This window comes from Euleptes europaea, chromosome 1 (genome assembly GCF_029931775.1).
Source record: "Euleptes europaea isolate rEulEur1 chromosome 1, rEulEur1.hap1, whole genome shotgun sequence".
Taxonomy (NCBI): Eukaryota; Metazoa; Chordata; class Lepidosauria; order Squamata; family Sphaerodactylidae; genus Euleptes; species Euleptes europaea.
Window position 1 is genome coordinate 60,954,156 of NC_079312.1, and position 22,963 is coordinate 60,977,118.

A 22,963-nucleotide genomic window follows, 5' to 3' on the forward strand; every position below is an offset into this window, starting at 1 on the left:
CGCAAAGGGCCTTTACCTCTTAGTTTGAGTGGTAAAGCAGCCCTTTACCACTCAAACTAAGAGGTATAAGGCCCCTCACAAGGCAGAACTTCCGGTTCAGAATGCGTGCACACGTGCACGTTTGGCCGCCGACCCTCAGGTGATTGGCGGGCAGAGGGGTAAATTGCCAGGGGTTTCCCCGCCACCAGCGGGCCCCTGGCAACCCTACAAATGACAGGGCTAGCTCATTCATCTAGTCAAATGAATGTTTGGTTGGTTCATATGTGCCTTCCAAGACCCTTGGGTTTTTTTGACATGGTGCTTTGAAATGCTTTCAGTTCAAGTCTTACAAGGGCAGAAAGGCAAGATATGATAAATAAACATTTTCTCTTTCTCATTTCTGATAGACCCATAGCCTCTCCCTTTTCCCTGTCTCCTTCTGCCATTCCCACCCATCAGACAACCTACCTTTATTTGACCCCCCCCTCCCATCTTCATCTTTCCTCCCCATTTGCAGCCTCTCCCCAGGAAAACTCTGGCCAAGTTGCACAAGGCCAGCTGCCAGTCTGCACTGGGACCATGAATCCAGCTGGGCTGGGCACAGTTCTGTGGTATGGAACCAGCAAGGACTTGTGGGGGCCACCTCGCTTTCCCCTGTATCCCCCTCTCTACACTATTTCCTCTTTGCCTTCTTCTGGCATATCCTCACTTTCCCCTGCTTCCTTTTCCCCTTACCACTCATCAACTAACCTTTTATCTGCCCTTTATCTTTATCCACAGTTATCATTGATTTACTTCATGTATACCCTGCCTTTGTCCACAGTGGGGGCCCAGAGCAACTTATATCATTCTCCTCTCCTCCATTTTATCCTCACAACGACCCCAAGAGGTAGGTTAAACTGAGTGCGTGACTGGCCCAAGGACAACCAGTGAGTACCATGGCAGAGTGGATATTTGAATCTGGGTGTCCCAGATCCTAGACTCTGGGCAAGTCAGGCCCTGGGCAAGCCCCAACTGCTGCACAGAGACCCAGGCAAGCAAAATGGCGCCACCAGCACTTTGTTTGCTGGTGGGTGGGGAGTCCAGCTGTGGCAGACCTGGCAGGTGCCTGCTCTTCCACTCTGCCTCCTTCATGGGGGCAGGCATAGGGGTGGGGCAGAGGAAAGCAGGGTGGGCAGCCAGGCCCCAGCCAGCATGCCATGAACCCAGGCAGCAGCACTGGGGCCAGGAATGGTACTCAGGTTGCTGCTTGGCATCCCTGTCAACCCCTCTTGTGTCCTGGGCAATTGCCTAGGTCTGCCTAATGGATGCGCTGGTCCTGATGGTGGTGCCCCAAAGTGCAGAACGCCTGGCTTGATGTATTCTTTTGGCCAATGGCTTCAGTAGCACAGAGAGTATCAGACCGCAGTTTGGCTGCCAGAGCCCCGTTGTTTTTAAATCCAGTGTACCTTATATCAATTTCTTCCCTGCATATACTTATAATGCAGGTGCTTTATAAGAAGGAATTAAAGCTGCAACCATGCTACGCCTTAACATTTACTTATTCTGCTACAATTATTTCATGTATTACTGAAGGAGATGCAATTTGTTATGGTAACCTTATCATTGTGCTAGCTTTTAGGAAATGGAGAATGGCACTGCTTTTCAGTTGACCACACATGCATGGTCAGTGGTGAATTAAGAAACAGCATAATGCTTGCTTCGTATATAGCTGATATCCATATTTGAAATGGTTGAATACTCTTCAGGAAAAAGTAGTTTCAGTTGCTGGGAAAACCATTTTCTCCTGATTGCATAAAGCTGCAAGAGAAATTAAAAGACAGGGAGAATAACCAGCATTCCACGTCTCATTTGTGGATGGGGGAAAAATCCCTGTACACACAAGACCACACAGAAAAGCATACATATGTGCTAGATGTTCCCTAGAGGTATTCTACTCATTGCTCCATATTTTGGTGACCAGGAACACTTGCGCTGTATTGTTTAGGAAGGCAGCTAGGACTACTTACAGCTGGGAAAATAAAGTAAGCCAAGTTATGCTAGAGTGGAGCTGGAGGAATGTATGCTAGGAAATCAGCTTCAGTTCCAGTTAATATCATATTTAAACTGGTAGAGAGAGGCGTTAGAGAGAGCCACGTGAGCGAAAACAGCAAGAGTAAGATTTTAATATCCTTGGAAACTGCATCAATGTAAAGGTTTATTCGGAACAAAAACGTGACCAATTGAGGTATTTAACTATTGTTATAATGTTTGGCTCTCCAAAATATAGTTATTTTAATTATTTGACTGTTTCAGCTATATACTCACAGTATGCCACAGTGCCATCATGGGAGTGACTGATTTAACTGTCGAAGTTGTTTTTTGAATATGACAAGGTGTTTTCAATCAAATCTCTTCTGCATAAGTATTTCGACGGATTCTGCCATGCATTGGTGGTTTTTCAAATAGACCAACCCAGACATAGTACAGGTCTCTTTAGGCTTCCAAGGACACAGAGGGGATGGCACCATTCTCACCCCACTGTCATTCATTTTTCCCCCTCTACTTTGCTTGTGTGTTTACTGTTTATTGCAGAGCTTTGAAATAAATGAGCAGTCTCCTGGCGGAGACCTCGTAAGGTATCTTTCCAAATCATAGGCACATCGTTCCCCCCTACCTTTAGATTTATAATCCAGGGGGAGAGATGGCAAACTTGTAATTCCTATTGCGACAGTTGCTTACCAGTAGGATTGCTATTTCCCTTTGAGCCTTAGTGCCTGAGCTTTGAATGACCCAAGAAGCTGAATAGGTGAAGTTTTTCCTGGCATGCAGCCACAGTTATGGGGAAAAGCTTCACTTTACAAATTATTGCCTCTCATGCAGCTGTTAAAGGCACTGCTATCCCTGCAGAAAAGATGTTGTCTACTTTACATGTTAAGATTTCCTTGGGTATGTCCCCAGCTTGGATCGCAGGTGTGTTCTAGGAGCTCTGTTGCATGGCCCCCCGATTCTGATTGGAAATGTATCAAGCTGGCTTGGGGAGGTGCTGGGCAGGAACCTGTGCTGTCCTAACCTGAAATGGCTCTGGGAAGCTGCTTCTCCATTGGAGACCAGAGATATAGGGAAGGTCTAAGCTTCTATTTCTGAACCTGGCTCCAGAATGTGGATCAAAAGGTCCATACAAAATGAGACATGTACAGAGAAAGGGAATTTCCCAACAAACCTGGGGCAGCACCCTGGATCACAGAATTATTAAAAAAAACTGGTTAGGGGAAGTTAATGGCTCAGTGGAGAGTACTACCCAAATCTTACGAAACCTTGCAAGATCATGTGTGGCATGATCTTAAGAGAAGGAAGGTAGGTGCCACTGATGGGGAAAGTGGTGGGGGAGTAGAAAAAAGCAAAGTGGCAGGGATCAGAAAATGTGAGTTTCATTTATTTGCGTCATTTATGTTCAGTCTTTCTCATCAGTGGTGACCCATCATTCCCCTTTGCTACAGTTTATCCTCACAATAACTCTGTGAGGTAGATTAGTCTGAGAGTATGGGACTGAGCACCATGTCAGAGTGGAGATTCAAATCTGGGTATCCCAGGTCTTATTCTGAAACTGTAAGCACTACACCTCACAGGCATTGGTGGGGTGGTTGCTGTTGAACAGTAGCAAGCAGCCAGGCCTGGATGAGTCACATAAGTTGGGTGGTAGTAATTAGCCCAGTGGTTGGTGGTGGGCCTGGCCCCGATGAGTGCTTCCTTAAAGGCCAAAACATCCATGGAAAAGACCTTATGCCTTCCCCTGCCTTTTACTGACTGAAACCAAGGCTTGAAGGCTGGCAGTGCTGTTGTGGCAGATTGAGAATTTGAACCTGAATCTACAAGATGCTAATCTAACCACTACACTACGCTGGATCACTAAAGTGTCGGGCTAGGAAAAGGGAAAGCAAGGGCCATTTGGGAGTGATAAAAGGAAGAAAAAAAAGGGTCAGGAGGGGATCAAACAAGAAGAGTAAAGGACTGGGAGGCAGAGAAATTACGGTCTGGCAGGAGCCCAATGGCATTTCCCCTTCAAGTCTCGTGGGTTCCCACTTGTCAGTTTTATAAAGCCATTGCTTTTTGGATCCTAGCCTGCTCTTACCAAAAATGCAGAAATAATTTCCATTCACATTTTGTGATGATGGTGTCCTTATCCAGAATCCGTAATAAAAAGAAAATCTCTAAATTCCATTAGACTCAATGTATATCTTTTCACCAGTGTATGGAAATGAACTGAGCCATTTCAAGAACAGGAAGAAACATGCATCTTGAGATCTAATATATCATCCAAATTGGTCCCCAAATGACTAGCAAAAATAGATTTGTAAAGATTTTTGTTCAGAACAAATTTAGCATTTCAAAACTTAGAACAGAATATTGGATAAATCAGATTTATTTATTCACTGCTTCCAAACCAAAGAAAGATAATTAACATAAACTGACTTATCCAACTGTTTTTTCTCTTTAAATGCCTGTTGTATTCATTTACAGATTTCTGCTTTTGAAGGTTAAAGAACCCTGCCTTCATCTTTGTGGCTTCTTTGCAGACACACATGGGAACTGCACATGTGCAGGCCAGCCGACGAGAACAGACTCTTGGTAGGGACTTCCCATGAGGATCTCTGATTTGGTGGCCCTGGTCATCCACATGTTATCTAAATTGGGCTTCATAATTTATTATGACAAGTAAAGACTAACACCGTCATGGTATATTGATTTCATTGGGGCCATGTTGGACGCTGATTCTACCAGAGCTTTCCTGCCACTACCAAGAATTAGGGCAATTCAATCTTTAGTGGCAATTTTTGCCAAACAAAAGTACCAGAAGGCAGTCAGAATCCAAAAATTGTTGGGCCTCATGGTCTCTCTGACTGCTGTTGTACCACACACCAGGTTTTATATGAAGCCACTGCAGAATTGGTTAATTACGTCATTTAGAATCAATTCTGACCCACAACGGATGAGGCTTTCTATACCTAGGCCCATCATCAGATCTCTCTCTCTTGGTGGGCTTCAGAGAGTAATTTATCTCAAGGGGCCCCTTTTGGAGTTACATCCCATGACTGCCAGGTTTTTATGGATGCCTCCTTGGGAGGCTGGGGTGCCCACTGTAGTGGTCGCAGGGTAAGAGGCAGGTAGTCACAGAGGGAGTCTGCTTTGCATATCAACATGCTAGAAATGAAAGCAATCAGACATGCCCTTGCCTCTTTTACCGAAATCCTCACTGGGAAGACTTTGTTGATCACAACAGACAACACCACAGCAAAGTTTTACTTAAACAAGGAAGGGGTCACAGCTTCTCTGGCCTTGTGTCAAGAGGCTTCCAAGAACTGGGGCTGGGCCATCAGGCATCTTGTTGTAATCTCCACTATATATGTTGCTGGGCACACCAACACATGACGGATGCCGTCAGCAGAGATCACACTTCAGTTCACAAGTGGTCTCTCAATGCTGCTCTCCTTATTCCCAATTTTTCGAGGAATGGGGCACACCTGCCATTGATCTTTTTGCTATGAGAGAAAACACCAAATGCCAGTTTTTCTGCTTGCATGCAGCAGAGCATGCCTCCTCCATAGGGGACACTTTTCAGCTGACCTGGCATGATGGCCGGCTGATATACCATATTTTTCCGTGTATAAGACGACACCATGTATAAGACGACCCCTATAGTCTGGTGGGGTGGGCGGCAACAGGTTTGGATGCCGGATGTCAGCCGGCCAGGGCGACTGGCCTCTTTCGTGGCTCGCTCTCTTGAGGAAGAGAGCGAGCAAGAGGCCTGTCTCCCTGGCCGGCCGACATCCGGATTCAGAAAGCACAACAACCTTTTCATTTGTTTCCAGGGTCCCCAGAAGGGAAGGACCGTTTTCACTCAGACACTGTCCAGATGGGTATCATTTGCGATTAGACTGGAATACTGCAGTGCTGGCATAGACTGTCTGTTACTGGTCAGAACACACTCCACCAGAGCTCAGGCATCCTCAGCTGCCTTCTCCTGTAGCATGGACATCCAGGTCATCTGCAAGGTGGCTACATGGTCTGCTCCTTCAACTTTCATCCACCACTAGGCGATGAACATGGATGCCAAAGCTTAAGAATCTGTGGGGAGAGCAGTCTTGAAGTTGCCGTTCTGTTAAGCTGCCACACACCCATCTCCATAGTAAGTGAGCTTGCTATTCTCCCATGTGGGACTGCATAGAAGCCACAAAGATGAAAACAGTGCTGCACTTACCTTTAACTGTTGTTCATTGAGTGGTCTTCTGTGTATATCCCTCCCTCCTTTCCATGCTGTGGACTGCCGCTAAGTCACAGGGGCACCTACGTGGTGGTTAATGGAGAACTGAGGGAAGAGTGCTGCCTGCCCCTTCGTCATGTGTCCTTTTAGGCGGGAAAAGCCATTGGCTCAGACGCGAGATGGAGGGGGAGCGCTCCTTCGGAGCAGATCATTCTTGAAGCTTTCTAGTTTGTTCTCCACACCTGGCCTGCTCATGCACAGTTCCCATGAGAGTCTGCACAGAAGACCACTTGATGAACAGCGGTTATAGGTAAGCGCAACACTGTTTTCTAGCTTTTCAGAAACCTGTTAGTTAATTGTTGTTGGTGTTGCTACTAATTTGACATATGCGTTTGACTCACCAGCCTGTGGTTCTGCAGCTTGTCTGCTGGAAGGGAATGTGTAGTGGCATTGTATTGTCATTTTCTGTATGCCTGCTTTGAACGATAACTGTAATTTAACATCAGGAGTTGAAATAATGTCTACATTCATATTATTCTTGGTTGTGTTAGCATTCTAATATTTGGATTGTTAATTCTGCTTGTAGTGCATTTGCCTTTTCACATCTGTCACCCATCCTGTGCTGCTGGATTGTGAGTATGGGATTTAGGCTGTGATGAAGGAGACTGGATGTTCCTTGATGTTGAGGATAGGTTTTGTTTGTTTTTTAAATTTGCCTTGAATAGAATCTTTGAAAGGTCTCCCGTGGGTGTAATGATCCTCTTTTAGTAAATATACCACAGTGGTAGTTGCACAATTGTCCAGTCACAGCAGCCTTTAAAGATAGCATCAGCATACTGGTAACAGAGCTGGGTGTATGTTCAATTGTCCAGCAGGCAAAAGAACAAAAAGAAAAACCTTCTTTGCCAGCCCTATGTGCATGAATGCTTCCCCTTTTGAACCAGAAATGGTGTGGGCAACAGTGGAAAGGACAAAGAGAAGGATATGAAAGGAAAGAGAGAAGAAAGCAATTGACTTTTGTGACACTGCACTGGCAAACTTCGGGGCCTGGGGGGATTTGTCTGCATATTTTTTTTACTGTAAAGTAAAGAAGTGTGAATATGCTTTCCCAGTCTATTTTTTTACTCTGCTAACTTAAGAGCTGTACTGATTTCTAACTGAACCTCCTGCAGTTGCTTAGGATGAGATACTCATTACATGCATATTAGGTTGAGATTTTAAAGCAGCAGGTGCTGGTGGAAACAAACCCTTCAATTCATGTTTCATTTTACTTAATTTCCATCAATGTTGGCTGCTTTATGTACCGTATTTTTCGCTCCATAGCACGCAGCTGACCATAACACGCCCCCCCAGCTGGCCGTCGGGGTGGGGAAAGCCGGCTCGCGCTGGAACGACGCGAGCCAGCTCTGTGCGACCCGCCCACCTCCCAGCTGGCCGTCGGGGCGGGGAAAGCCGGCTCGCTGTTCCAGCGTGCCCAGCCAGCTTTGTGCGTCCCGCACGCCTCCCAGCTGTGAGGCGGGGCGCACAGAGCCGGCTCTCGTTGTTCCAGCGTGCCCAGCCGGCTCGTGCGCACATTTGCTCCATAACACGCACAGACATTTCCCCTCACTTTTGAGGAGGAAAAACGTGCGTGTTATGGAGCGAAAAATACAGTAACTACCATGTAACAGAAACTGGTTGGTAAGGTAGCAAAATGTGCTAGAGCCTACTGAATTTGGAAACATGCCTGCATTTGCAATCCTGTTCTGTGATAAACAGCAGTTCTGCTACATCCCAAAAATATTTTAAAAATGCTTTAAGGTCAACAAGGCAAAATAAGAAAGTAAATAAGGGAATGAGAATCACGGTGCAATCTATGCAGTTTCTTGAAATAACAGACCAGTGTGCCATAACAGCTAGGCTGTTGGATGTGAACTAGGGAGACTCAAATGTGTCTGTGCACACTGCCAAGAAGCCGAGTAGGTGGCCTTTTGGGCCTTTACTCTCTGCTATCCTGACCTACTTTACAGGGTTGCAGTTAGGATAAAGTGGAATAATCTATATAAGTTACCACAAGGTCTTTGGAGGAAGAGCAGGATGCAGATATAATTCGATATATTCACAAAACTCAGTATATATTTTTTCTTTGTGTTTAACACTGGGGCTTTTGAAGGAACATTTTGGCGTCGCCATAAACTAAAAAAGCAAGAAAATATACTGCAGTTTTTGTACATGTCAGCTTATTGAATTCTTTTATCTGTAGATTTTCCATGTTCTTCCTACTAGGTTCTCCGCTTTCAAATAATGTGTTGGTATTATACTATTAATGATATTATTGCACTATTTAAGCAGGGGTGGGGAACCTTTTTTCTGTCAAGGGTCATTTGCATATTTATAACATTGTTCGGGGGCCATACCGGGCGTAGATCTCCTGGTGTGTGTGTGGGGGGAGAAGCTAGGGTTGCCAGGTCCTCTTCACCACTGGCAGGAGGTTTTGGAGGTGGAGCCTGAGGACGGCAGGGTTTGGGGAGGAAGACTGCATAGTCATAGAGCCCAATGGCCGAAGTGGCCATTTTCTCCAGGTGACCTCTATTGGCTGGAGATCAGTTGTAATAGCAGGAGATCTCCAGCCACCACCTGGAGGTTGGCAACCCTAAGGGAAGATGTGCAGAGAAGGCTTGGAGGGTGCCTCTGCTCCCCCAGGTCTTCCCCCTCCTCCTAGGTGGGAGGGCAGCCAGCAGCGGGCCCAGGCAACCGAGGGGCCAGGGGGGCGCAGCTTGCAGCCTGCGGTCGATCTGCAGGGAAAGAAAGAAGGAAAGAAGGAAGGAAAGAAAGAAAGGAAAGAAGGAAGGAAGGGAAGAAAGAAGGAAAGAAAGAAGGAAGGAAGGAAGCAGGGAAAGAAGGAAGGAAAGAAGCAAGGAAAGAAGGAAGGAAAGAAAGAAAAAAAGGGAAGGAGAGAGAAAAAGTAGAGAAAGACGGGGGAGAAAGAAAGAGACAGAAAAAGAGGAGAGAAAGAATAGGAGAGTGACAGAAAAAGGAAGAAAAGAGAGAAAAGCCTTCACACACACAGCCGGCTCCATGCGACCAGGCTTCAGCTTTCCCACCTCCCCCACACCAAGTCCACAAAAGTCCTCCACCTGATCGGCTCCCACGCGCATGCTCCGTCGCCGGGAGTGGCTGGCTTTTTCTTCTTCTTCCCCCCCCTCCCTCAGCGGCGAGAGAGGTTTAAACTGTTGTGCCTCGTGGCGTGCAGGAACGCTTCGCCTTCCCAGCTTGGGGGAAGCGTCTTTCTCCCTCCCCGCTCCTCTTGCTGATTAACAGCTGACAGTCGGCGAGAGGGGGTTTAAAGGGGCCGCAGCGTTCCTGCATGCTGCGACTTCAGGGAGGGCCGTGCTGCGCTGTGTTTCTCTGGCAGGGCCCTGGAGCTCCCGGGGGCCACCGAAAATAGCCTCAGGGGCCGTAAACGGCCCGGGGGCCGGACGTTCCCCATCCCTGATTTAAAGGATATTATTAAGAAAGAATTTATTTCACTTTTTATTTGGTAACAAATACCGATAGCTAGTAATGAGGATTTTGACAGCTACTCAAGTAGAAAGTACTTTTAAACACAAATGAATTGTGTGTGTACTAAATTTGATTGGTTAATGCAAATCTGATTCAGGAAGATATTGGTATCCGTGAAATTTGTTTAGGTAATGTAGTAAGTGAGAAAGAAGAAACTATTTCCAGATGAGATGGATCTCTTTTAGTCAGTTGTTAATTAATCATAGATAGTGTATTGCTAGATAGTGTATTAGCAATACATTGATTTCTTCAATGGAATACTGGTATCAGTTGACTGTATGTTAATAAGAGATCAACTAAAAGCCAAATTTGAGTCCAATAGCACCTTAGAGACCAATAAGATTTTTTGGGGTATGAGCTTTCAAGAGTCAAAAATCCTTTCATTGGATACTATAGTAGCACAAGCTTTCATTTACAACATGTTCTTTTAATTTTAAGTGTTTGTGCACATAATGTTTTTAATTTTCTAGATCAGAATTTAGAATAACACCGATCATTTAGTATCACCAGTGTGGCATAGCATAAAATGTGAACATGTTGGCAGTTCCTGTCTTCTGTTCAGTCTTCTTTCTGTTGATCTTGAGATTTCTCAGTAGTGGCTCCCAGTTTGGGGAACAGCCCTCCTGAATTAATGAGGGAAAACACCTGGTCTTTTACTTTTTAGAAAACTGAGCAGGACAAAGTTGTTTAAGAGGACTGTTGGCTAGCAAATTTATTGAGAATTTTTCAGTTCTGGCTGTTTTTGAAATTATGAAAATTATATCATTTTTAGATATAACTGTTAACTTCTTTGAGTCTGCTGTTTGAGAAAGGGGTCTAAAAATGTAATAAAAACCGAACCACCTAGGGAATTAAATCAGTATAAAACATCACAAACTTAAAAGCAGGGGTATGTATTAAAAGAAATCTAGCAGCAAATAACAGAGAAAATGGAGAAAACCACAATCCGTAGAAGTATAAAACTAAATCACATTTTTAGATCATATAGGGATCTATACTGCAAATCTGTGAGCACTGTGCCGGTAGTGGACTGGATTTATGTTTAATCAGTACTTTTTATTGATTAAAAAGCTAGGCGGCAAAGGGTGGGTGAATTGATTTAAGAAGAAAAGTGTCTGCTTGTGGGGAGACCGTTGATGAACTGAGTGTGCTCATCGCATGTGGTAAAGCAGAAGATCATAACAGAAGCATAAAACAAGCATTTACCTTCAAACTTCTATCCAAGCCCCATGCCCAATCTTAAGCCTGGACTTTAACCTGTAGAAAGGGTCTTGTTATTGGTCATAACTAGTTTACTGCACCTATGGCATGTTATGCAATGAAACTGATGAGGAAGTTGCCTGCCACATACTATACTACAAATGCACACACTCAACCACTGTCAGGCTGAGTGATCTTAAAGAGAAAATGGGGGTGATGAACCTCCACTAACTGGCTGTTTGTTCTCAATGTGTAAGTGTGTATCTTCTGGACAGTGTCTCTCCTACTGTAGATCTTCTTGGGAATGGAAGAGTGATTTAATGTAAAGAATGATCTCCTTAGCTGTTAGGATGAAGGGAAGAGAGGGTAGTCAAGAGTGGATCATTCTTGCCAGTCTTTTTTCAGTGGGCTGCAAACATGTCCATGGTTGACAGGCCGTTCTCCTCAATCTGATACTTTTGTAAAATGTCAATGGTCTTCTCTCAAGTTTGACAGTCCAATGGCAAAAGATGATTTGTGTATGGTTTTTATCAATACTAGGGAGCTAAAAAATTCAGAGGAAGAAATGTGTGCAACAACTGTAAACCACTGAGTAAATCTGTCCTTTCATTCATTAACCCTTCTACATATGCATATTTCATTATAGGTTGATGCCTTGAGATTGCGTTTAGAAGAGAAAGAAAGTTTCCTTAATAAAAAAACCAAACAACTGCAAGACCTCACAGAAGAAAAGGGAACTTTGGCTGGAGAAATCCGAGATATGAAAGACATGTTAGAAGTCAAAGAAAGAAAAATTAATGTTCTTCAAAAAAAGGTAAAGAGTCATGAAAGGACCTATTGGGTAATTTTACCAGTGGCACTAAGCAATGTTTTGGGAATTAGAATAAAGATTAAAAATTAGTCTGCTTCTCACTCACTCTTTTTTTTTTTGCAGTTTTGTCATTCCTGGATCAATCCCTCCATTACTATTGGCAGAGAAAGGGAATTGCACTGCCATTTGCTGATGTTGCAAAGCTACTCAAACTCACAATCTGAGATAGCTTTATTCAATCATTGCATTTTGTAAGAGGAAGGGTTCCCCCCCCCCCCGGATGAAAGGTTGTTAGCTTCCCTTCTACCTTTTCCTTCTTATCAGATTTCTTATAGTAGGTTTAGAGCAATTCAGGGGAAAATGTGGAAGGGCAGACTTATTATTAACAAGGTTATACCTGTACTCTAGCTAGATGCCTCTGTTGCCTAATCTGACAACTGAACTAACTTGGATGTTTTTTAGTTAAAAACACACACACACAAAATATTGCATTTCATGAAGCTTGTCTGTGTTGAAGAAAACGAGACTTTGAACTGGAAGATCTGGTGATCAAAAGTGCATAATCAATGGATTTTGTTCCACCGTGAACGTTATTGAGTGTTAATCCCTAAAGATGATGTGTGAGAATGATTTTTGTAATTTAAATGGGACCATTAACGTTACAAGATTATTCGAGGCATTTCTGTTCATATTAGGTGCTGACTGCCATGTTTAATCTTCTTGTATCAGTTGGGGTTAGACAATCTGTGTAGGTACATACAAAAAGCATTAGGCCTGACCTTGAATTTCAGGTAACAGATATCGAGTACCATTTCCATGTTGACAGTTGTCCCAGAAGGAATTTCAGTGCATTCTAATAGATGTTTTTTGTGATATTTGTATCAAAAGTGTACTCAGTAAATAGTTGGAGAAATATATAAAACAAGCTAACTGTCTGTAGTGGTCTACAATGAAGATGGTTGTTTGAGAGCGTGCTTAGTTTTCCAGACTGAATTTCATCTTAGAAAGCTCAGGTTAATTCATGTTTTCACTCACATGTTCAAAAACAATTTTTCTGCAAATGTAATGGTTTTAAATTTTATAGCAAGGATAAAAGATCAGAAAAGTATTTTTTTTTAAACTCTCAGGTTATGACTGCAGTTTCCTATGTGGCCTTCAGGAGTGCATGATTTATTTCCAACAGATGGTGTGATAAATTCATTCACAGATGATTTATCTGAAGAAAGTTTTAACTGAAACATTATCCTCTTTTCCCTCCAATTGTTTAAGTAAATTCATTTCATTATACTATAAAGAAAATGTTCATTGTTTATTTTCCTTAGGTCTGGTGTTCAGTCACCCAGTTATACATTCAGTAGGTTTCCATTTGAACTGCAGATTTTTCTAGGTAACATGGGGGAAAATTAGTCTCCTTACTAAGTCCATCAGCCTTTAAAGTGATTATAGATCATGCCTTCCTTTCTGAAAGCTGTTTCCTCTTAGCTTTATCCAGAGGGCTGTCTTACCCTTTCTACAGCACCCAGTAAATAATTCCGTCCTTTAGTCATGTGGTAGAGAAGCTTCCTTGTCTATTTAATTTTATCACAGACATTTTGGAAAACCTACTCTATCCCAGTCATAATCATACAAGGACCTTCTGCTTTGCTTATGGTACTGTTTTTAAAAGACACTCAAGACAGTTTCTGATAGGAACTAATTTTGGCAATGGTAACACTTGATTTTGTTGATAATTGTGATTCTGAATAATATGTTACTTTCTTAAGAAGAAGGTTAGCGATGCTTTGCCCTTATATTAGGTTTTCTGGCTAGTTCTTCCCAATCTTTAAAACTCGCTGTCTTCATATGCTCTCTTCATGTAAAAACCATGACAATCGTCTGTCTTTTCTTAACTTCCCCCTCCCCATGACACATGTCCTACTAAGCGTGTGCACGCTTGCTTCATTTGGGCTCTCCTTTCACACTTACTGGAGCTTAGAGGCTGCCAGGTGAAACAAGAATAAAAATTTTCCCCAACCCAAATAAAATGAAACCTTTGGCAGAGGCTCTTGATTTTCATTCACCCATCTCTAGAGCAAAAAACCTGGTCAGTATTTTTCTGATCATTTGGTACCTCCTTAATGCAGCTAAAGAACTGGTAAGTGGTGTCCCAGTGTTGCATAGTGGTTAGAGTGTCAGCCTAGGAGCTGAGAGGTCCAAGTTTCAATTCTCGCTCTGCCATGGAAGCTTACTGGGTGAATTTGGCCCAGTTGTACTGTCTCAGCCTAACCTACCACACAAGATTTTTGGGAGGATAAAAAGGAGGGGAGGAGAACAATGTAAGCCATTTTGGGTCCTATAGTCAGAGTATAAATCAAGTAAATAAATAAGTAAATGGAGACCCTTTCTTTTGGGTTGCCATCTGGGGTATCTTAAGATCATTTTGGCCTCGTTGTGAAGAGTGGTAAGCAGCAAAACTGCAATCAAAAGCTCTGCTCATGCCCTGAGATGGATCCCGACTGAAGTCAGTTTCAGGTAGCCAGGTCAAGGTTGACTCAACCTTCTATCCTTCTGAGGAGGTAAAGTGTAGATGTCTGGGGAAGGCTATGGCAAACCACCCTGTAAACATAATCTGCCTAGTAAAAGTTGTGATGCAATGTTACCCCATGGATCAGTAATGACCTGGTGTTTGCACGGGGTGCGTGTGTGTGTGGACTACCTTTACCTTTTAAATATCATTTTATATGTTTTTGGACATGTTCAGGATACCTGTTAATTTCTTCAGATTGAACTGAATATGTTGTTAATTTCTTATAACTATGTATTTGGACATAGGTGCGAAAATGAGCCAACTGTCCCGTTTTTGCTGTGAGTTTAGTATTTGTAACAAAGAGAAAAAACTGTTACTATCACTACTGGAGCTTAGGGTAGAAACATACTCTGCTTGAATGGTTTATTTCCATCTATGAATTGAATCTATTCTCTCTTCCGCTATGCGGCATCTTCCTTCATTTGGGGGAAGTCTTTTTCTGTTGGAAGAAGATTCCTGACTTAGTGAAGAGCATTCATTGGATTCAGTTGGGCTTGCTAACGTTCAAGTGAGGCCTGGAGTTTTCCCAGAATTAAAACTGATCTTCAGACCACAGACATAAATTCTCCTGTAGAAAATGCTGCTTTAGAGGCTGGACTCTGTGACATTATACGTTGCTGAGTTCCCTGCCCTCCCCAATGCCCATCCTTCCCAGGCTCCCCCCAGATCTCCAGGAATTTCCCCACACAGAGTTGGGAACCCTAGATACAATGTTATGCTGCCACAGAATAATAGCTGTTAGAAATCAATGCATAGATGTCAGAAGTCAGATTTAAAATTCCATACTTCAAAGTTCTTATCGAACGTTGACCTCAGAATTACATTTTAGTGTCAGGAACAATATGGTTTATGCTTGTGTATAATCTGGCCATTCTTAAGCCTCATATTTGCCTATTTATAATGGAAAAGTACAGATCTTCTAGCAGGTTCGTGTCACTTTGTGAGGGAAACAGGACAGAAATGCTTTAATAAAAAAGTATCCTTATCGCTATTATTGTATTCTGTTCTTCAGTATTTTATCATTCAACTTTTTAATGAAAAAAAAAATCCTTTCTTCCTTTGGGCTCATTTGTTATTTCCATGGCATGACGTGAAATCTTCTCGAGGCATTGTTGACTCTGCCTAGCACTCACTGCTTGGTGCCTGCTGACCTGCTCACTGTGCTGCCTGACTTAGTATGAGGGAGGCTCCCAAGGACCAATACAGGAATGATTTTCAAAGGAAGCTTTTCTGAAACTGATAACATTTTTATGTTTGTTGATTTATTGGGCTTTTATGTGTTTAGGTGTTTATAGAACCATTATATATCCTTAGTCCCCCCCCCCCCACTCAATATTATAAAAGGGTATAAAGGAAATTTCTATATAGGAAATTTCTGAAAGAAGATTATATACCGTTGGACTTTTCTGAGCATAAGAAACTAGTGGAAATAGCTGTAGGCAATTTTTTGTTTTCTATAGGATAGGAATGTGTTAATAAAAAAGGATCTAAAAATTACTCACTTTCACCTACAAAGCTTTCCATGTAAAATTATTATAGTTCCCATATTTAATGGCTGGAGGCTCATAACTAATGGTGTGATATGACATGCTGCTCTAACGAGCTAATTAGGGTTAGCAGTGGGTGTCATTAAAACTGTAGCTATAATGAAATGTTGGGAGATGTTATTGAAGCCTTGCACATTTGGTGGTACTGTTCTGCTTAGATTAAAAGTAAAGTATATGCTTTTTCTTTGAGACTTAGTATTCTGAAGTTTGCAAAATTTTCTGATAAAACAACATGTAGGACTTAAACTTGGGTCAAACCACTGCACAATGCACAGCCATGCTAATATGGGATGCATCAGTATGGTGGCTTCTTTCCACCTTGGCTTTCTGACTGCAGCAGCTTCCACATGAAGTCATCCTCTAATTGTCCATTTTCCAGGATATCCTTGTCTTCAGTACATTCTTTGTCAAACATAGTTTGGTATAGTCTTTATAGAAAGTGCATTGTCCGGGCAGGGGCCATGGCTCAGTGGCAGAGCATCTTCTTGGCATGCAGAAGGTCCCAGGTTCAATCCCCGGCATCTCCAGTTAAAGGGACTAGGACAGGTAGGTGATGTGAAAGACCTCTGTCTGAGACCTTGGAGAGCCGCTGCCAGTCTGAGTAGACAATGCTGACTTTGATGGACCAAGGGTCTGATTCAGTATAAGGCAGCTTCATGTGTTCCATGTGTTCATATTAGCAAGACGTCTAGACAGGAAAGAGTGTTTTTTCTGAGGTCACGCATACATTTGCACCATTTTGCTTTTGTCAGCTCCTTACAGCTGCCATTTTCTGTAGCCACCACTAGAGGGCTTGAAAAAAAATTAGCAATTTCTATAGCACTGTTCCATTAATATGATCTGTTGTCACGATCTACTAGCTCCACTCGCTCCATAATTATTAGCCTTCATTTTTTAAAAAAGTGATTAGCCTATTTTGTTATGCAAGGCAGGGTATAAACATTTTAATAAATAGCAAATATAGATTCAGAGGAACTAGTAGGTTGTGGCAATAGATCTTTATGATGGTACTGCACGATAGCACAACATATATGGTGGCACTGCACTATATTTTTGTGAAACATTTTCTACCCCATTTAAATAAATGTAGTCTCTTTATCTATAGCTGTCAGGGCTGCTGTGCTGCAAATCAATCATGTTAGATGGGCTTAGTGTGGAATAGGAAGCATGGACAAAACCTGGTATTTGTACATGCCCCAGGCTTGTACATAGTGTCTTTGCCTCCTTTTGCTAATGTTATTTAAATTTTGCTAACACTATTTAAATATAAAAAATTAGATATTTAAATTTGAATTGGACAATTTTAGTATTCAATTTTTTCCTGAAAACCCACATCATTGAGCACAATAGCATTTGCTAAATTTTATAAAGAAAACATTTTTTAAAAAAAAACCTGGCAGTGTAGTGAGAGAAAAGTGTAGGGAAAATGGCTGCTGACAGAGGAAAGTGCACACAAAACTCCTGCGTGGACCCCCCATTGCTTGTGTGAATACCTGCACATTCGTAGTGATGATGATAAGGAAATGGAGACTCCTTGTCATGTGGCTGTGGCCATGTAAACCTCATTCCATATATTTACCTCCAGCTGAAAGAAGAGGTGGCTTTAAAAAAATGTCAGGAGTTCCAATTATAGCAAATTTCCTATATTTGCTTTTGACTTGGAAAAGTCATCATGACATTATTCTAACTCAATGCCACATGCTGAATATTTCTGATTAACGCACCCTCATGTGGTGAAAGGTGGTATTTACCATGCCTGGGGAAAGTCTGAGAAATAAGACTGTGACATTGAATCACAACTGACTCATGGCTACCCCATCGATGGGCCATTATAGGCAAGAGATAAGCTGAGAATGGTTTGCCATTGCCTTCCCCTGCATAGCAACTCCAGTCTTTCTTGGTGGTCTCCAGTTCAAGCACTGAATGTGGCCAACTCTGCTTAGCTCAATAAAGGCCCTTCTAATAGTACAAAATTTCAATATGGATGGCCTCTGTGTAGGAAGTAACTTATTGCACTCGTACAGAATTGTAATAATGAACAATGTATATGCATGTGCTGGGCAGCCTTCTGTTTTTTTGTAATGTGAATTGGCTGTAATAGACATAAGAAAATATTCATAAGAAAATATACCCCCCCCAAGAAGTAATCATAAATTGTGAGAACCAATTGTTCTATAACAGTTAGGGCAGGGGTGTCAAACATAAGGCCCATGGGCCGGATCTGGCCCCCTGAGAGCTCTTATCTGGCCGGTGAGCCAGCCGAGGCATTCACACACCCCCTCGATCTAGGCTAGTGAGGCATGGGCCGGCCCAACCAAGTAACATTAATGTCGTATCCGGCCCTCGTAACAATTGCGTTTCACCCCTGAGTTAGAGTGCTGACCTAGGACCTGGGAGACCTGGGTTCAAATCCTCACTCAGCCATAAAGCTCTCCAGATAACCTTGGTGCAGTCACCTTTTCTCAGCTTAGACTATCACAGGGTTGTTGCGAGGATAAAATAAAGAGGGAGACATCGGGCCAGCAACAGCCTACCCTGATGTGGAACAGCTGCCAGGGCCCATAGCTTCTGGTGAGGTCCACTGCTGCCTTCTGCCTACTCATACATTTCCATTATTGCCTGCACTCGCACCCTTCCACTGCTTGAGAGGGGAAGGGGAGGGGCTATGGCTCAGTAACAGAACATCTGCTTGGCATGCAGAAGGTCCCAGGTTCAGTCCCCGGCATCTCCAGCTAAAGGGACCAGGCAAGCAGGTGACGTGAAAGACCTCTACCTGAGACCTTGGAGAGCTGCTGCCTGTCTGAGTAGGCAATACTGACTTTGATGGACCAAGGGTCTGATTCAGTATCAGGCAGCTTCAGGTGTTCAGGAAAGTGCTTTGTCATCTGTGCTCCCAGCTGCCTATGATGCCTAGCACTACTGGAGAAGGGCATGTGGGTGGTGCACAAAGCATCAGCATTCCTGATGGCCAGGCTGTGGCACTCCTAGCTGCACACACCTTTCAGCACCATTTGGGAAAGGGTGTGCAGGCAGTATGGGCAGCTGTGACTGCAAGTGGTGGAAGAAATTGTGAGTGGGTAGAGGAAGGACACACAGGCAAGGTGGAGGCGCGCAGGCATGTGGGCAAGGAAGGGGGCCTAGTAGTGGGCATAGGGAGGCCCTTGGGCACTCTTTGCCCTGGGTCTCCCCAAAATGGGAACTGGCCCTGCAGAAATATGTAAGTTTCTTTGAGCTTCTTAGAAATGCAGGGTGAACATTTGATAGAATTAAATAAGGTGCTGATAAATAAAGTACACTATTTCTTATGTGGTGAAGAGATTAAGTTGGGACTTGGGCTGATGATATATCTGTTTTAAAATTCTGTGGGTTTCTTAAAGTGCACAGTATATGAGCACTGAAAACAGGTGGAATGCTTAATAATACAATGAAAACCACATAGTAATGAAACTAGAGCTAAGCAGAATTGAGACTAGTCATCGAGGTTTATGATGGCGAATGCTGCAAAGTCCTTCACCCTCTAGTTGTTTCAAATATATCTACATTTTTTTCCGTTCTGATCAGCTCCTTTGTTCCTTTGTTTGCTGCTGTATCTCTGTGCCATTTTCTTGCTCATTAACCCCCCCAATTTAAAAAATTGGTTTTTTTTAATGGATGCAAGGATTGCAGCTGTTTCCTACTGACCACAGTCTTTTCCTGGAGTTGCAGAGCCTGCTTGGACTAAAAAGCCTTGTAGGTCAAGAAGTTGCAAAGAAGAGGAGAAAGGATCTAAAACTCCTCTCCTTTCTCTTCCATTAGTGAAGCGGTACTGACAGAAGAGGCAGAAAGGGTGATGTCATCTCCTTTCCCCTCAGCAGCCTTTGGGACATGCAGGTCCTGTGATCCTAGAAACATTTTCCAGGGGTGAGAAAGGACTGTTGGCGGAACAGAACCAGGAAAAGATCCATGACCATCAGTGCCTCCTACTGACAGATCATGGAATCCAAGCAAATGAAAAATAAACGTGCAGAAATAAAATCAATATTCTGTTGCAGTTACAGAATATTAGGAGAGGATGGGAAAACAGTTATTGATTATAAAACCAGGATGCAAAACACAAAAAACACCCTCTCAATAATCTTATAACAAACCCAACAAACAATAAATCAATAAAAAGCCTGAAATGACAAATGTGTTTTCACTTGGTGTTAGAAAGTCAATACACCTGGTGCTAGGCAGGTGGTTGGAAGGGGGAGCGTTATTGTACATCTTGATAGTTATGACTTAGAAGGACCTGCTCCTTGGACAATCCTGCTGATCCTCAGTTAATGATGACAAGTGAAGCAGGAATTCCAATCAGTGCCCAGGTTCCCATGAATTTATTCATTTATTTAAAACATTTATATCCTGCCTTTCCTCATGGTACAAGGCAGCTTACAATAATAGTTTTAAAAAAATTTCAGTTAAAAACCAAAAATAAAATGGCAAACCCCAAATCTCTCCCCCTTAAATTCAATGCAATTCAAATCCCCTCAAAAGCCCTGGCAAACAGGCAGGCCTTCTGAAGATCTCCAAGGAGGGCCCCCCTCACCTCTTCAGGGAGCCCATTTCACAAAGCTGGAGCCGCGATGGAAAAGGCCCAGGCTCCGGTCAGTGCCACCCTAAGTGGTGGGATAGCCGACAGATGGCCGACAGATGACCATAGTTGGCACACAGAGACATATGGAAGGAGATGGTCTTTCAAATAAAATCACGTGTGTCACAGGAAAGCCAATTAAGTGACATGATGACCAAGGAGAAGATAAATGGGGTACAGAGGCAGATACAATCGGAGAATCAGAAAGGAGAGGAACAGCACCCAAATAATGGTGATGTGAATCTATTTCCAGTGGAATAAATATTGACATTATACTAAAAGCATAAATATGCTGGAATACAATTTGTTAATCTCTGAGGTTCTGCTGCACTCCTGTTTTATTTTGCAGCATATCATCCTGGCTTGCTAACTATGCCCAGGGTCATCATGTATGTCTCTTTTTAGAACTGCTGTGCTAGGTTGCATGTGCTGCTTTTTCCCATGTCTCCTCCTTCTCTTCCCTTGTTCTTCACACCGCTAACTCCTCATATATATACTGAAGGTGCATTCCTCTGTGGCTAAGAAAGGCTTGGTCAATTTCATTTTAAGTTCTGGGACCTTTGTTGGGTCAGTTTTAGATGTAGGCACTTAGAAGACATAATTGTGGCGGAGGTGCAGGTGGTGGAGGAACCATCTCCATCAATATTTTAATACATTTATGAAGGAGTGGAGCTGTGACTCTGTGGCAGAACATCTGCTTAACATTCAAAAAGTCCCAGGTTCAATCCCAGACATCTCTAGTTAAAAGAACCAGGTAGTAGGTGATATGAAAGACCTCTGCCTTGATACCCTGGGGAGGCATTGCCAGTCCAAGTAGACAATACTGACCTTGATGTGCCAATGGTCTGGTTCAGTATAAGGCAGATTCATGTGTGTTCCCAGACCTCCCAATTTACAGTGGCACTGTAATTTCCTAGAAGCAATTAATCTTTGTAAAGCTTACATTTCCCCTATTCCTAGCTATTGTTCCTGCCTTTGTTTAGGGATGTACAAACTTGTAATTTTGTTGTTGTTCTTTTGGTTTTTTTTTTTTTTAACAGTTTGAGGTACCCTGCTTAATTTCCATGTTGAACTTTCCTACTCAAATTACAAAAACAACTTATCTTCTTTCAGAATGGTTTGCATAAATTCCGCCTAGAACTTTATAAATTTATATAAATTCCGCCTAGAAATGTATTGCATAATAGGCAATCTGATGAGTTAAGCATTTGTAATAACCCTAAACTCTTCTTAGAACCAGAAGCTGGGAACCAGTTGCATACAGAGAGAGAAAGAGAGGGAGAAGATGATATCAGTGAGAAGTAAAGGAGAAGAGTAGAAAAGGGGAAAGTTTGTTGTTTTATTACTTTGGTGGTGTATTCTCCTGCAGTAGGTATGTTAAGAGCTTGTTAGCCTGCTCTGTAGATGTGTCTGCCTTGTCCACCTCTTTCAAGATTATGTGAAAACCCTGAACCTTGGAATATTCATGTTTTACTGTCACTTATGCCTGTGATACTGAGTAGCCCCTCTGCTAGATTTTGTAAAATGAAGTTGTACTGTAATTGATGTGTTTGGTTGGCATTGGTTAAAAGAATGTGAAGGAAGCTTTGGATCTTAAGCTGTGCAAGAATACGTGAATAATGGAAGGGACTTTCCATGCTTCCCCCTCCCATGCAGTCTTATTTGCTCCTTCCCAACCCCCCACAAATTAGAAATATAGAGCTGGAAGGGACCTCAATGGTCATCTAGTCCAACCCCCTGCACAATGTAGGAAATTCACAACTAATTTTAAGTCAGCTATTGGAAATATTTATACTTATCAATCAGCAAGACAGCTGATCAATGGTAACTTAACATCACAATTTGAAATCCAAAAAGGTACTAGACAAGGTCGCCCTCTTTCACCTTTATTGTTTATTTTAGTGTTAGACGTTTTATTGAAAAAGATTAGAAATCTCCCAGATATAACAGGATGTCAATTGGGGAGAAATTACTTTAAGGTTAAAGCTTATGCTGATGATTTAGTTTGTTTTTTGACTAATCCTATTAGTCAAATTGATAACTGGAACAAAACGATTGAGGTTTATGGAAAGCTTGCAGGTTTTAAAATAAATAAAACTAAAACTAAAATACTGGTTAAAAATATGACACTCTTGCAGCAATAAGAATTATCAAAAAGGACAGGCTTCTCTATTGAACATAAAATAAAATATTTGGGCATTTGGCTAACTTCAAACAACATTAATCTATTTTAAAATAATTATATTAAGTTATGGCAACAAATTGTTATAGATTTTAAAAATTGGGAAAAAATTCCCCTATCTTTATGGGGTAGAATTTCAGTAATTAAAATGATGGTATTACCTAAAATGCTCTTTTTGTTTCAAAATTTACCAATTATAAAAGGGGCTCAAATATTTAAAATTTGGAAAAAATATATTTTAATTTTTTATGGGGCAAGGAAAGACATAGAATAGCATATAAT

At 42.4% G+C, this 22,963-nt stretch overlaps 1 protein-coding gene across 11 annotated transcripts in view; it reads left to right on the forward strand.

Moving 5' to 3' along the window:
- ERC2 (ELKS/RAB6-interacting/CAST family member 2) overlaps positions 1-22,963 on the forward strand; it is a 677,274-nt gene that overhangs the window by 236,878 nt on the left and 417,433 nt on the right. For all 11 annotated transcript variants that reach the window (XM_056860395.1, XM_056860344.1, XM_056860410.1 and 8 more), the window contains one exon: positions 11,610-11,777. In XM_056860395.1, coding sequence (XP_056716373.1) covers positions 11,610-11,777 — 168 coding nt within the window. The remainder of the gene's footprint in view (positions 1-11,609; positions 11,778-22,963) is intronic.